Source organism: Salvia splendens, chromosome 19 (genome assembly GCF_004379255.2).
Source record: "Salvia splendens isolate huo1 chromosome 19, SspV2, whole genome shotgun sequence".
Lineage (NCBI taxonomy): Eukaryota > Viridiplantae > Streptophyta > Magnoliopsida > Lamiales > Lamiaceae > Salvia > Salvia splendens.
In genome coordinates, this window is record NC_056050.1 from 24,703,486 (window position 1) to 24,719,767 (window position 16,282).

General features: G+C 39.5%; 1 protein-coding gene across 4 annotated transcripts; it reads left to right on the plus strand.

The window, feature by feature from the left end:
* Positions 1-690: 690 nt before the first annotated feature.
* On the plus strand, positions 691-13,041 carry LOC121780335 (rust resistance kinase Lr10-like). Of its 4 annotated transcripts, none has more exons than XM_042177909.1 (7): positions 691-1,396; positions 1,481-1,525; positions 2,613-2,726; positions 2,882-2,926; positions 11,115-11,231; positions 11,365-11,409; positions 11,726-13,041. In XM_042177909.1, exons 3-7 carry the CDS (start codon positions 2,615-2,617, stop codon positions 12,913-12,915), a joined length of 1,509 nt encoding a protein of 502 aa, XP_042033843.1. In that variant the 5' UTR covers positions 691-1,396; positions 1,481-1,525; positions 2,613-2,614; the 3' UTR covers positions 12,916-13,041. The 4 variants fall into 4 exon arrangements, with proteins under 4 accessions (XP_042033843.1, XP_042033845.1, XP_042033844.1 ...); XM_042177911.1 differs by having other exon boundaries at positions 11,169-11,231; XM_042177910.1 differs by lacking the exon at positions 2,882-2,926.
* Positions 13,042-16,282: the final 3,241 nt, after the last annotated feature.

Sequence of the window (16,282 nt, forward strand, 5' to 3'; positions counted from 1 at the left end):
TTGTTCCGAAAGATTCAAGCATGCCCTTGTTTCTGATTTCATGCCAAATGGTTCACTTGACAAGTATATCTTCAACTGAGAAAAAGCCTTAATTGGATTGGGATATGAAATTTAAGATTGTAGTTGAAGTGACTCGATGGATTAAATATTTGCACCATGGTTGTGACATCCAGATCTTGTATTTTGACATTAAACCTCACAACATACATCTGCAAATTCCTAATATTCCAACGTATATGGCAGGAAATGAACAACAAAGTTGGGCAACGGATTCAAAGCGAATGCTTCCATATTATTATTGCATGATAACAATGGTAGTAGCGTTATTGAAATTATTAGTAATGCTTGAATTTTTGTTGTCATCTACTTTTCCTAGAAATAACTTCCACTAGTTGTGTATTTGTGAGAAAAGAAATGCCTCTCAATGTATTTCATAGTGACAAAAGAAATTTGTTGCGACAAGAAATTTGCGAGGAATTAAAATTGTGATGGATGTGTTTGTGGACTTCACTTCAATCAACTATCGCCATTGACTCATTGACTTCAATATAAATACTTAAAAAATAATAATCGTGGACATAGACTTTTCAAGATGAATAATTCTCCTTTATGCGTCTTCGAAATTGAAATGCAGACGTCTCTAATTACTCATTATTTTGAACTTACTATAAAAAGTCTCCCAAACAGAGGATCGATCTATTTTGTGCATGCTTCTATTTCGAAATATTTGGCGTTCGCAACTCTCCAAGCTGCAATGCCCACAACTCTCCTTTTCTTATTCATCCTTACAACATTAGTTCATTTCTCCCATGCTAATCCTCACTGCCCTCCTTCTTCGTGTGTCGTTATTCGTAACATCAGCTACCCTTTCCGCCTCAGGGGCGACCCCAGCCACTGCGGCTATCTCATATTAACCTGTCGCCACAATCTCACCTCCATCTTTCTCAACTCTCGAAACTTCTATGTCAAAGCCATCGATTACCAAAACTCCACCATCAGAGTGGTTGATGCTTCCCTCAACTATGACAACATATGCTCTTCCCCCAGCTCTACTGTTCACCCCCGTTACTTTACCGATAATTCTGGTTACTATTACTACACCCCATATTCAGTCAATCTACGTGATTATGAAGACATCTTTATCAATTTGATGAGCTGCCCTAATCCCATGAAGAATTCATCCCTCTACACCAACATTTCTACTAATTGTTCTCGAATAAATGATAGATCATATTCATATATAAAGGTCGGACACATGAGTGCCTCAGAGCTACCGCATATGTGCCGACTAGATCTCTTTCAGAAATCCACCACTCTCTCTTGTATGGATTTGAACTCACCTTCTGCAACGACTGCGGATCATGGTCACCACCATGGTCTGATCTCTTCTGGTGGGGTAAGAACGATTTATAAAATATCATTGATATTAATATATAATGATTTGTGTTTATGAAGATTATCTCACTTGCTACTCCTCTAGTTACATATGCAGTGCTGCTTCGCCCAGCTACTCTATTCATTTTAGGTGAGATCTTCTATTATCTATGCTTATTAGGACAATTGATAGCGAATATCACAAGATTTGACCAAATTCTAGATTTTTCTATCTACTTAAAACTTGATCATGAAATTATTAAGTTTAGATGAAGTTGTCGATTTCCCAAGCTTGATGATTTCGGCTATATCAATTTTCTTACGGGACTTTGTCACACAATTCAGGAATAATAGCCATTTAAATCACAAAATTTCATTTATTTTTCACGATTGTCATCCATGCACAAATTGTCGTCTTTTAATGTTGTTTAAATTGACATGTTTCATTAAAAAGGTATTTTCTTTTATATTCCTTTATTTTTTATTATTTATATTGAAATGATGTCTTTTTAACATCACCAAAAGACGTCAATTTGTGCATGGACGTGACACTTGATAAAAATTATAAGAGTATGATTTAATATTCCAATTTAAAAGCAATATCAAAATCTAACTAAACTTCATAATTTAAATAACTAATACTCCCCCCATATTCCACTAACTTATCATACTCACATTTTACTAGAAAACTAATATTCCCTCCGTCCCATATAAATAGGCTATTTGTAATTGACACGAGTTTTATTCGTAAAGTAAGAGAGAATGAGAAAAGTAGTTGAAATTGTGTAGTGGATGGTAGACTAATAAATGATAAAGTAAAAGAGAAGGAGAAAAAAGTTATCATAATTGGATATGAACTATTTCTATAGGACGGACGAAAAAGAAAATATGATGTATTTCTATGGGACGGAGGGAGTATCTAAAAGTAGAATCCACATTCTATTAACATTTTCAACTCACTTTCCACTATATTTTTTTAAAACCTGTGCCTAGTCAAAATTGTTCAATTAATCGTGGACGGAGGGAGTAGCTATTATCCTGACAATCAATATCTTTAGATACAATGTTGTGATCAATTTAAAATCAATACTCTACACTAATTTAATCAATTTGTTCTTCTTTTGGGGAAGTCACAAGGCAAATGAATAATTCCTTCGGCTAAAGTTCGTTATATTAGCGATCAGTTGTCATAAATTCTGATCCATCGGCTTTGAACTTAAAACTGAAAAATATTTCAGGGATGCTATGTGCAGTAATAGGCCCTCCTTTATTCACTCTCTTTGGAATCGCAGCTCTATCAACGGGCTTATTTCTAACTTGGTGTCTATACGACGACATATTCATACAATACGGTAAGTATCCTTAACTTTTGATGCTTGCATAAACACATAAATTCGAAGAATAAAAACAAGCATCTAATTTAAATTCTCATGATCTAGGAATGAAAATGATTCCTGATGTTTATTTTAAATTAAACTCAGTTCTAAATTTTATCCTCTGCGTGCAGCCTATGGTTTGTCATCCGCTGAAATATGCATTGCTTCGGTAATAGGTGGGCTCCTTTTTTATATACATGCACTACCTACTGTTGGAATATATAAGATATATGTTGTAGGAGTAATTTAGTTCACTACCTACTATTGGAATATATAAGATATATGTTGTAGGAGTAATTTAGTTTGGAGGAAATATTTGAGAGGAGAATGGGTGAAATGTGTGGGAAATGATTTATGATAGGTTGGTTATGTGGAAAAGCAAAGGAACAATTTTAGTCTCAAATATTCTCAACTCTTTAAACTTTTAAAAATGGTACAACTATGCCATATTTATAGGCATTCATTTCATATTCTAGAATCTACCTAATAATTTTATATTCTAAATATCTAGATTTTTATCTATAAAAATCTAGATATTTCTTACATAATATCTATAATCTAGATTATTCTCCTAAAATATCTACATATTTCTACTAAAATATCTAGATATTTTCTCAAGCTTATTTCTAGACAATTCTACCATATATCTAGATATTTCCATTACAAAATCAAGGTTAATAATATTCCAACACCCCCCCTTAAACTTGATTTGTCATTCCGAGCAATGTCCTTATTTTGATAAAGTCTTCATGCTTGAGCGGCTTTGTGAAGATATCAGCAACTTGATCTTGCGACTTCACATACTCGACTTGAATCTCTTGATTTGCAACGCATTCTCTGATGTAGTGGTAGCGGGTGTCGATGTGTTTGCTTCGGTTGTGGAACACTGGAATTTTGGATAGCGCAATGGCCGACTTGTTATCCACACAAATAGTTGTTGGCTCCTTTTGTGGCCACCCGAGCTCCGATAATAAACTCCTGAGCCAAATTGCATGACAAACACTGAAGGTGGCATACACATATTCGGCTTCGCAGGTTGATAATGTGACAATGGGCTGCTTTTTAGACATCCAAGTGAAGGCAGTGTCTCCCATATAGAATACATATCCACTTGTACTCTTTCGGTCATCAGTGTCACTAGCCCAGTCACTATCACTGTAGCCAACAAGCCTGTAATCGTTAGTAGCTGAATATAATAGGCCATAGTCGATCGTACCTTTGAGATATCGGAGTATTCTCTTAGCTGCCTTGAAGTGAGTAGTGGTTGGATTCTCCATGTAGCGACTTACGAGCCCTATAGCGTACAATATATCCGTCCTGGTGCAAGTTAAGTACCGTAAGCTTCCAACCAAACTCTTGTATAGTGTCGGATCCACCTTTTCCTCTTTATCGTTCTTTGATAGCTTGACCCCGCATTCCACCGGTGTATTGATTGGTTTGCAATCCTCCATTTTGAACTTCTTCAGGATCTCCTTTGCATAGTGTTCTTGTGTGATGAATATTTCATCTTCGCGTTGCTTTACCTCCACTCTGAGGTAGTATGCCATCATCCCGATGTATGTCATCTCGAATTCTTCAGTCATGGCCTTCTTGAATTCCTTGAACATGCTTGGATTGTTTCATGTGAAAATGAGATCATCCACATACAAGCACACTATTGAGATATCATTTCCTTTACTTTTCACATAGAGCGCATGCTCATGTGGGCATTTGGTGAAGCCGTTATCTTCAAGATATTTGTCGATCCTAGTATTCCTTGCTCTCGGTGCTTGCTTTAGCCCGTATAGGGCTTTCTTCAACCTCAAAACTTTGTCTTCTTGGCCATTCACCAGGTAGCCATCAGGCTGCTTGATGTAGACTTCTTTATCAAGAAATACATTCAAGAAAGCCAACTTCACATCCATTTGATATATCTTCCATCTATTTTGGGCTGCAAGAGAGAGTATTAGTCTAATAGATTTTAACCGAGCGACAGGAGCAAATACCTCGTTATAGTCGATTCCAGCTCTTTGGCTAGATCCTTTGGTGACGAGTCTAGCTTTATATCTTTCAACTTCACCGTTGGAATTCTTCTTAATTTCATACACCCACTTAACTCCAATGGCCTTGTGTCCCTTTGGTAGTGTCACCAGCTCCCACTTGTCATTCTTCTCTATGGCTTTGATTTCTTCATCCATCACGACTCGCCAATTTTCACTTGTTGTAGCTTCTTCAAAGCTAACTGGTTCACATCAGTAAATAGACAAAATAGACAAAATAAGGTGAGATTTTCTAACCTTTCGGTGTCTTCATTCACTCCATCCAACCTTCGTGTGCGTTATGTGGCTCTTTCATTCAAGAAAGATGGTGGTGAGCTTCTAACAGTTGATGTAGGAGATGTAAGAGGAGTTGTTTGTTCTTGTTGCTCCTCTCCCGTCTGTTCGCTTGTTCTTTGATCTTCAAATGTAGGTACGAAGGTGAAGTCATTGTCCGAGCTGAAATCCCATACTCCTTCTTCATCGAACTCCACGTCTCGGCTAATCATGGTTTTTTTGCGAAGTTGGATCATATAACTTATAGAATTTAGTGTTAGAGTCGTACCCGATGAAGATGAATGGCTTGCTTTTGTCATCAAGTTTACTCCTCATCTGGTCTGGTACATGTGCATAGGCTTTGCTCCCGAACACTCTTAAGTGGGCGATCCCTGGCTTTCTTCCACTCCAAGCTTCTTGAGGAGTCATTCCACACACACTTTTTGTTGGGGACCTGTTAGACAGGTACACGGTCCACGCCACTGCTTCTGCCCAAAGCTCTTTTGGAAAATTCTTCGTCTTTAGCATGCTTCGAGTCATCTCAACGATGGTCATGTTCTTTCGTTTAGCTACTCCATTCTGCTGGGGGATCTTGGAACTATTAGTAGCCGCCGAATTCCGCTTTCTTTGCAAAATTCTAGAAACTCCCTTGATGTGAATTCTCTACCTCAGTCCTCATTGCTTTGATTTCTAGACCACTTTCTTTCTCGACTGCAGCCTTGAACTTCTTGAAAGAGTCAAATGCTTCTGATTTCTGCTTCAAGAAGTATACCCACGTTTTTCTTGAAAAATCATCAATGAAAAGTAGGAAACAATTATTTTTACCGTGGGAGCTTGGCTTGATTGGTCCACACACGTTTGCATGGATTAACTCCAATGGCTTCTGAGCTCTCGAACTCGACTCCTTTGGGAACGGCATTCTGAAGTGCTTCCCAACTAAGCATCCTTCACAGAGTTGATCGGGGTGCTTGATGGGCGGTAATCCTCGTACCATTTCTTTATTTGATTTCACTTTTAAGCTACCAAAATTCAAGTGCCCAAATCGAAGATGCCATAACCAAGACTTATCTTTATAACATGCTTCAAGACACTTCACCACATCATTTTGAACATTTAATAAAAACATTCTATTCTTAGACATTGGCACTTTGGCGATTAAATCATTTTTGCTATCTCTTATTGAAAGGCTATTATCTTTCATATGAATGTTATAACATTTCTCTAAGAGTTGTCCAAGACTCAGTATATTATTTCTCATATTGGGCACATAATATACGTTAGAAATGAAATCATGAGCTCCATTCTTTAGACGAATTAGAATTTTGCCTTTTCCTTTAACTGGAATTTTAGATTCGTCACCAAAGGAGACATTGCCACTTACTGATTCATCAAGCTCCACGAACATGCTCCTGTTCCCGCACATATGGTTGCTCGCTCCTGTGTCGAGGTACCACATATCATCTTTTCTTCCAGCTTCTCCTTTATAAGCTAGAAGAACACATCCATTTTCCTTGTTCGTATTCTCCACGTAATTGGCCTTCTCTTCAACTTTTGATTTTGTGTCTCTGCACTCGGAAGCATAGTGCCCATATCTATGACAATTATAACACTTTATTGAAGATTTATCGTACCTCGACTGTGGGTTGCTCCTTCCTCGTCCTATACTTGGGGACTCCTTTCTTTCTTCATTGTTTGCAAAATATCCCCGACCACGTCCACGAGCATATCCTCGACCACGACCACGATCTTGTCTTTGTCCGCGACCTCTTCCTTGTCGACCACCACCATTGCCCGAACTTTCTTCTTTCTCCTTTGGGCTTACTTGCAACTTTAAAAGTTGCTCCACAATTTCTTGTTTCTTCTTTTGTTTCTCCTCATATGCTTGTAGCGAACCCAATAAGTGATCGATAGTCATTTCCTCCAAATCTTTTGTTTCTTCTATTGTAACTACTATGTGCTCAAAATTAGGGGTTAAAGAATGCAATATTTTCTCCATGATTCTAACATCCTCTAATTTTTCACCATTTCTTTTCATTTGATTTGAAACCGCCAAAACTCTTGAAAAGTAATCCGAAATTGATTCGTACTCTTTCATATGTAAAGATTCAAATTCCCCTCTTAAAGTTTGGAGGCGTACCTTCTTTACTCGCTCCGCACCAACACATGAGATTTGGAGCTTCTTCCACGCTTCTTTGGCGGTGCTTGCACTCGAGATCTTCTCGAAATCGTCGTCCACTAGAGCTTGGTAGATGAGACAGAGAGCTTTCTTGTCTCTCTTTCTCGCATCTCGCAATCTATCCTTTTGTTGTTGGGATAGACCGGTCTCGTCTTGTGGCTCCTCGTAGCCACTCTCCACGATCTCCCAAACATCATGGGCTCCCAATAACGCTTTCATCTTGATACTCCTATTATCGAAATTGCTCTTATTGAGCATTGGGACTTGGAACGACGGCAAGTTAGCCATACTATAGGTAGGAACTTATGGCTCTGGTACTACTTTGTTGGAATATATAAGATATATGTTGGAGGAGTAATTTAGTTTGGAGGAAATATTTGAGAGGAGAGTGGGTGAAATGTGTGGGAAATGATTTAGGAGATGTTGGTTATGTGGAAAAGCAAATGAACACTTTTATTCTCAAATTTTCTCAATTCTTTAAACTTTTAGAAATGGTACAACTATGCCATATTTATAGGCATTCATTTCCTATTCTAGAATCTGCCTAATAATTTTATATTCTAAATATCTAAATTTTTATCTATAAAAATCTAGATATTTCTTACATAATATCTATAATCTAGATTATTCTCCTAAAATATCTAGATATTTCTACTAAAATATCTAGATATTTTCTCAAGCTTATTTCTAGACAATTCTACCATATCTAGATATTTCCACTACAAAATCAAGTTTAATAATATTCCAACACCTACTACTCCCTCTGTCCCAAGTTATTTGAGTCGTATTTCTTTTTAGGTTGTCTTAAGTTACTTGAGTCATTTATCTTTTTAGCTAAAAACAAAATAGCTACCTTCATGTACTTTATTTTTTCTTTTACTTTACTCTCTCTTCTTTTTCTTACTTTATTCTATCATCTACTTTATTTAACTTATTAAACACAACTTTCTTAAATCCAGTGACAGACGCAAGATTTTAACGTTGTCGGGTTTAATATATTGATAATAATTGTTGATTTTTTATGTCGGCGTAGCCGAAAGTTATGACAAAAATTCGCATGAGATATGTTACAAGATAGAAATAATTAAATGATACGAAAAATTGAGATAAGTATATATTTAATTTTTTTAATTATGAGTAAATTTTGAAATAAGTTAAGTAGTGAAGTATAAATATTAAATTTTTTTGTGTATAATAGTTGTAGAAAAATAGAAAAAGCATGACAAAAATAGCAAAAAACTGAAATTATCTTATAAATAAATTTTAGAATAAGTTAATAATGAATTACTATAAAACATAAAAAGTTTTTATGAATAATAGCTGTGAGAACATCAAAAAAAATTGTGAAAAGATATATTTAAAAAAATAAGACTAACCTTTAACTCTGTGGGAATGGCACACAAGTTGTGAACTTGGTAGGCCTTGTGGCTTACCACTTGCTCTACTACACATGCATGTATGTAGAATGAATGAATAAATAATATATAGTAGATGAATTTAGAATTGTTGGGAATCGAAAAGAAACACCTCAAGTAACATTGGACGGAGGAAGTATATTTCAGGTTTTGATTTTAACCAAATTTTCCAAATTTATTAAAAAGCACTAGTAGGTTTTGGCTGAACCAATTTTCTGACGGGCTTCTTAGACAATCTAGGGATGATTGTCATTTGAATTACTCTCTCCGTTCTATAATAAGAGTTATGTTTTGCCATTTTGGTCCGTCCCATAATAAGAGTCACTCTTACCATAAATGGTAAGTAGGTCCCTGATACGTTCATTATTTCATATCTCTTTTGGGGAAGTGTTAAGGAAGAAGTTCCTCAACGATAGATTCCGCGTTGAACGTCGCGGGAGCTTTTGCCTGTCGATCAATCCAGCGTCGAAAATTAGGGTTTGTGCGTTTGTGCACGTTGAAAAAAAGAAGAGTGAGAGAAAATAATTATGATTTCATTGATTGAATAATGGGAATAACAATAGTCATATTTATAATAGGGATACTAACTTAATGAGCAAGACAAAAGATATGGAAAGATATGCAAATCCATAATTAACTAACTAACTAAATAATAATAATAATAATCGTATTAACTCCCCCACGGTTAAAATCCACCTTGTCCTCAAGGTGGGAACCACGAAACAATGAAGAGAGTCACGAACAAAAACTTTGGCGAGCTAACCCCTCCGGGATCAAATGCACACCGAATAGTTGAACGTCTCCCCTCATTATTCCCATAAAAATTCACCGAGGGATGACCGTGTTGGATATGAGTCATGGCAGACTTCGAAGCAATATTGTGGCCGTGATATTCCAGGGCTACAACGGGGAGCATGTCAATGCATTCAAGAATACTCAAACAATGTGTGTCAATGCGTGGAGGGATCAACCATTCATCAACGTCGAGCGATGTTGATTGATGTTTCATACTTGCAACATCACCGACATGCAAATCCAAATAGAGAACGACAATTTTCGCCAAACCTTTTGGAATTACATATGCAACTTCATCTCCAACAAATGCACCTAGTTCAGCACCTTCTTTCTGAACCAATTCTTTAGATTCTAATCCAAGCTCATCCTTAAACAACCTACTCCTATCTTCTATTCCTACTTCTAGCTCATGCTTTGTTGTCTCTGATGCAGCCTTGTGCTCATCAACATGGACTTGAATCTCCGTTCTCTCTTCTTATTCATACATATTTGTTTCTAACTCCTTTATTGAGCTCGAAACTGCAGCTTGTTGAGGCAGATCAGAGGCCAATGGTGGCACTGACACTGGCAGTGGCGACAGCTCAAAAGGCGATGCTAGACTTGACTGCCGTGGCGGGCAATCTGATCGCGATAGTGGTGGCGGATGCCGGTAGTATTGGTGGGGTTGGTTTGCAGCGATGGTTGTTGTTAGTGGTGGTTCCCAACAATAAGTCTGATGAGCCCGGGGCTGATCGTATAGCTGAAATCCGAGTTGTTGTTGCTGGATAGGCCGCAGATCCCGGCAAGTGGGTTGTCTGAGCGCGGTGTGGTGTGGCTGCACAACCTTGGTGGGTCCCAACAAGAGGGCGGTGGTGACGAGTACAAATCTGGCTCGTAGGACGATGGTTGCTGATACGCAGTTTCCTGACGCAGCCATGGCGGGTCCCAGGAAGTGGGCTGACGGGCTTGGTAGGGATGGTGTTGTGGGTGGAGTCGCCCATCCTGTGGATATGGATATGATGGTTGTTGATCTAACGCTTTGATCGGATGGTGCGGGGGTTTGTATACGGGCTGCAACGGTGGCTGGTAGGGCGCGTGAGGTGGCTGTGCGGCGGTGTACAGCCCAGGTTGGTCGGGTGGATCAGGTTTGGGTTGCAACGGAGGGAGCGTTGCTGCCACCCTGCGCTCATGCTCAACCAATCGGGTCTCGAACCGGGCGAACCTAGCGAGAATATGCTCCAAAGTTGCTGTTGTTGAATTCAGTTGCAAGCCTTCAGATGCTTGCGATACCTCCCACCATGAATGAAGATTGACTTCGGCCATGAGTTCGAGAATGAAAGCACCACTTGTTAAGGAAGAAGTTCCTCAACGATAGATTCCGCTTCGAACGTCGCGGGAGCTTTTGCCCGTCGATCAATCCGGCGTTGAAAATTAGGGTTTGTGCGTTTGTGCACATTGAAAAGAAGAAGAGTGAGAGAAAATAATTATGATTTCCTATTTATAATAGGGATACTAACTAATGAGCAAGACAAAAGATGTGGAAAGATATGCAAATCCATAATTAACTAACTAAATAATAATAATAATAAGTGATCACAAGGTAAGTGAATAATTCCTTCGGCTAAAGATCGTTATATTTGTGATCACTGATCAGAGTTGTCATAAATTCTGATCATCGGCTTTGAACTTAAATCGAATAATATTTCAGGTTTGCTATGTGCAGTAATAAGCCCTCATATATTCATCCTGTTTGGAATCGCAGCTTTATCAACGGTCTTCTTACTTGAACCTTACCTTTTGAAATACGGCATAATCTTACCAGCACGTAAGTATCCCTACTTTTAATGCTTGCATAAACACATATAACTCCGATTGATAAAAACAAGCATCTGAATATATGCATCTATCTAAATGTTTATTTTTAATTCAGTTCTAAATTTTATTTGATGTGCGTGCAGGCTACCGTTTCCTATTTGCTGGAGGACCCATGGAATTCGTAATCGGTGCGCTCCTTGTTTATATATGTGCACTACTTACTTACTACAATTTCAGGTTTTAATTTTAACCAGATTTTCGTGATTTTTTATTCAAATACTATGTAAAAGTATTATATTATGCTTGGTTTCATTACACATCATTTATTTATTTATAATATTATAAAACAATTATGTGATCGTATCGATAAGAGTTCATAATTTATCGTGTTACTTGAACGTAATGTTTTCTTTATTCGTTGTAAATGTAAACAGAAACTTGTACAAGCATTAATATTCAACATTGATGAATTTATTTATTTTATGTTTTTCACTTGTCATGCAGATTTGATCATCTTGCTACCAAGAGTTATCCTTTTTCCTGTTGCTATGTGGCTTTTGATCAAGAAATTTCGGAGAAGGCATAGGTCCATGTATACAAGAATAGAAAGTTTCTTACGAAGTGACAACCAACTCACACCAATTAGATATTCATATTCAGACATTAAGAAGATGACAGGAGGCTTTCAAGACAAACTAGGTGAAGGTGGCTACGGTTCTGTCTATAAAGGGAAGCTCCGAAGTGGCTTTCATGTGGCAGTCAAATTACTTGAGAAATCTGGAGGAAGTGGACAAGACTTCATGAATGAAATTGCAACTATTGGAAGGATCCATCATGTCAATGTGGTAAAACTTGTTGGATATTGTGCACACGGCTCCAAACGTGCACTTATGTATGATTTCATGCCCAACGGTTCCCTTGAAAAATATCTTTTCGATAGAGACAAAACGATCTCATTGAGTTGGGATATGAAGTTTGAGATTGCAGTTGGTGTTGCTCGTGGGATTGAGTATCTACACCGAGGGTGTGATGTTCAGATCTTGCATTTTGACATTAAGCCTCATAACATACTTCTTGATGATGACTTCGTCCCAAAAATATCAGATTTTGGGCTAGCAAAGTTTTTCTCAACGGATAAAACCACTGTGACTATGACTGTTGCTAGAGGAACCATAGGATACGTTGCCCCTGAACTGATTAGCAGAAGTATTGGAGCAGTCTCTTACAAGGCAGATGTGTATAGTTTCGGTATGTTGTTAATGGAAATGGTAAGTTTGAAGAAAGACTTGATAGGGAACAATGACAATTCGAGTCAGTATTTTCCGTATTGGATATATGACTACTTCAACCTAGGGAAGGGCATTGAAGTCGTGAATGGTGGTGATGATGATAGTTGGAGGAAATATGGTCGGAAGATGACAATAGTTGCATTATGGTGCATACAAATGTGTCCTGACCATCGTCCCTCAATGAACAAAGTGTTGGAAATGTTGGAGGGTGATGTTGAACGTCTAAATATTCCCGAGTATCCTTCTCAATCTATTCAAACCGCGGTAGTAGATCAAACATTTTCCACTGATTCAGTATCGTTGCTGGAACATGATGATTCTTCACCCAGTGTTGAAATTATTGTTGAAGAGTTCCATAGTTGCCATAGTTCTGAATTGCCTAAATATTGTAGTAACATGTACTAGTATTTAGGTTTATGTGGGCCACATGCTCTTGTAAATTAAGTTTATTAAAGATGTGTTTGAGATTTTAGATTTCTTTCTTTGGGTTGTGATTTGTGAAGTTAGCATATGGGCCTCGGCCCACTAAAATATTTGTGTTAATTGATTATCGCTGGAGTCATAAATTACTATCACGGAGACCAAGTTTTTATTTGTAAATGGAGTATAATTCATTATCCAAATTATAGAAGTCCTCGTTATTTATTAGGACAATTCTGATTTTTTATGTCAACTTTTTTACATGGTAGGGAAGTAACAGTAATGTTTAACCTTTTTCTTTTTTGAAAAAGAAAGCATGCCCCGGAGTATGTAATGTTTAACTTTCAATGTGCTCTGTCCATTGTCTAAATGTAGAAATTATTATAACCATTTTAGTTTGTCACTCAAAAATAGATATTTTCTATTTAAAAAACTTTTTTCTTCCTATGTGGGACTCATTTCCTATTAATTATGCTTCAATTACTTTTTATTTCTATCTCTTTTTACTCAAACTCGGACCAGTTGAAGTTACATAGAAAAGCATAGAAAGAAAGTGGTAAACCATCACTTATGTTCAAAAGCAATAAGCCAATAAGTATATGTGATACGGATACTCAAACCGCAGTGCCGCAACCCGACATGGACCTGCCAGAAACGACCAGCGAGCGCGAAGGGGGCAGCAGCGATGAGGAAGACGTCGCAACAAAGGAACCGCGACGGTCGACGAGGCGTGCGGTGAAACCCGCATGGTTCAAAGATTACGTTTCGCGTTAAGTTAGAATTCTTTTAGGCATTTCGTAATTTTTATTATTTTTATTTTTATTTTTTTGCATATCTTTTATTTTTGGTAATGATGGATCCGCGAATTTCTGATGTTAGTAAATGCTGGTAGAGAATGAAAACTACGACACAGAGAATTTACGTGGTTCGATTTACTGAAGTAAATCTACATCCACGGGAAGAAGGGAGGGCAAGATTGTATTGCTTGATCTGGGATTACAGCTTACAACACAGACTTGCTATATGGTATTTTATCTCTAGAGAGCTTAACCCTTTTCTATCTGATCTAAGTTCTATTTATACATTGAACTAAGATCGTGGTTTGCAGCCCCACTAACAAGATCGTGGGTGAGCAATAACTGCTCAATAACTGCTTCGTACCACTAAATAGATCGTGGGTATAGCGGAGGTCGTGGAGGCCTTTCGTGAGTCCACTAACTCCTAGTTCGGTCGAATGCTGAGACCGAACTGCTGGACTTTACCGATCAGCTCTTGCCGATCTGAGAGGAGAGCTTGACTGGTCGGCTTTTACCGAGCTGTAGGCTGAGTCCGAACTCTTTGGTCGTGCCGAACTCTTTGGTGCCGAACAGATACTCTTTCTTGGGCTCTGGGCTGATGGGCCGTCACTGTTATTGGGCTTGCCATTAGGGTTTAGTTCGTACCCCATCACTACCCCCCCCCGAAAAGCGAAGTGAATCACTTCGGCGAGGTGAGTCACTTCGGCATTCTGGATAATGGTAAGGGGGAGGCTGACGTCAGGGGACGTGCCTTGCGCGTGCCTGCATTAAATGCGACAGTAAAATCCGGCCGTTGAATCCTGAAAAGGTGGGATTCGAAACGGCGCAACGATCTCGAAATCTTTCCCGAATCTGATAAATATGCTCTTTCTTCCTCATTTGAACACCTTTGCTGTTGCGTCTTCTATACTCTCTCTTTCTCGAGAAATTTTCTTCCGCTTTCAAGAGCTTCTTCAGACTTTCTTCATCTTCAAAAAGTAAGAAAAATGTCTTCTTCTTCTTCGGAGTCGGGTAGCGGTAGGAAAGGGGATAAGGGGTCTTCTGGCCGGAAAGAGTCCGGGGAGAAGACCGTAGAGTATTTCCATAGTATTTTGAGTAAGGATACTGTGATGTCCCTACCCGAAAAATACTTTTTTCCTGGGGGGAAGGCGGTGGTACCTGACGGTGATCATAGGGCTGACTCCCCGCCGGAGGGTTACGCCACCGTGTACGAGGCCTGCTTAGAATGCGGGCTTCGTTTCCCCCTCCCTTCTGCCTTTATAGATTTACTAGATTTTTTTCAGCTTCCTTTAGGCCAGGTGACTCCGAACTCTTGGAGGCACTTGTCGGCCTTCGCTGCCGAACTCCGTAGGTTAGGAAGGGATTTGTCTTTGAAGGCGATCCTTAAATTCTTTCAATTTAAGAGGAAGGGGTCTTGGTTTTACTTGATCCCTGTACAGCCCTTTAGGGCCTTTTGTAAAACGAAGTGGCCGAAGTGGCAAAACCGCTTCTTCTACTATGATAGGACCGCGGCTCCTAGTTTTCCCTGGAGAGGGCCGAAGTCCGTTATCCGTCATCCTCGGCCTGAACCGTTGGACGAGCTCGATGGCGAGCTCAACAAGATTCCCATAGTTAGGAAACAATACACGGAGTCTGAGCTCGTCAAGGGCGACGTCGTGTTCGACATCTCGTCTTCGGACGAAGAGGCCGAGGGTGAGGATTTCTCTTTTATCTTTATGCTCTACTGCTTTAACGAAGAAAATCTGACTTTGCTTTCTTGCTTTTTGGCAGTGTACATGCTGAATAAGGCTATCCGAAAGTCCTCCGAGCTTGTGGAGCCGGAGAGGCAGAGAGCCCCTCGCTCGGCGTCTGAAGCCGAGAAGAATCCGAAGAGGAAAAAAACCTCTTCTTCGGATCCGAAAGAGCCGGAGCCGTCTTCGGCTAAAGGGAAGGGGAAATTTCATGAGTCCCCAAAAGTGCCGGGGAAAGAGCTGGTCATCTCCGAGGTGGTTGCAGACATCCCGGAACACGTCCCTGAGCCTTTTCAATGGCCGACGAATTTTGTGGAGGTAAGCTTTCTGACTTGGCTTCTTTTCCACATTTTTTGATGGCCCTTCTGTTGAGTTTTTTTTTTTCCTTGTTCATCTTCAGAGAGCCAAGCTCGTCTCCGTGGAGCTCTCCAAAGCATCCCACGACTACGAGGAGATGCAGAAGGAGTTGCATCTTGCTCGTAGTCTGGCCGAACAGGCTGAGGCCAAATTTGAGAGGGCCCGAGCTGCTAGGATCTCGGCTCAGGATGAAGCCCGGTCAGCCAAAAACCAGCTCATCATCTTGCAAGAGCAGACGAAGCACCGGGAGGCTCAGAAGGAGGCTGCCGCCGTGGCTGCCCAGGGGGAGGCTCTCCGTGTTTACACGGAGAAACTCTTTTTGAGCAGCCAGTTCTCGGCCTTTGTCGGTAGTCTGGTACGGCTAATTACCGATAAGGGCGAGCAGGGGGCCGACGTCGTGCTGCCTCTGTACAGCCGAGAGATAGCAGCTCGGCTTCAGAATCTGCCGCTCCTTGAGGAGCTCGCTTC

What these genes read in the sequence shown, in the direction of transcription:
- LOC121780335 (XM_042177909.1), top strand. Translation starts at nt 2,615, where the DNA reads ATGCTATGTGCAGTAATAGGCCCTCCTTTATTCACTCTCTTTGGAATC. An exon ending in ATGCATTGCTTCGGTAATAG is followed by an intron (nt 2,927 to 11,114) that starts GTGGGCTCCTTT and finishes ATAATATTTCAG; the next exon opens with GTTTGCTATGTGCAGTAATA. An exon ending in CGGCATAATCTTACCAGCAC is followed by an intron (nt 11,232 to 11,364) that starts GTAAGTATCCCT and finishes ATGTGCGTGCAG; the next exon opens with GCTACCGTTTCCTATTTGCT.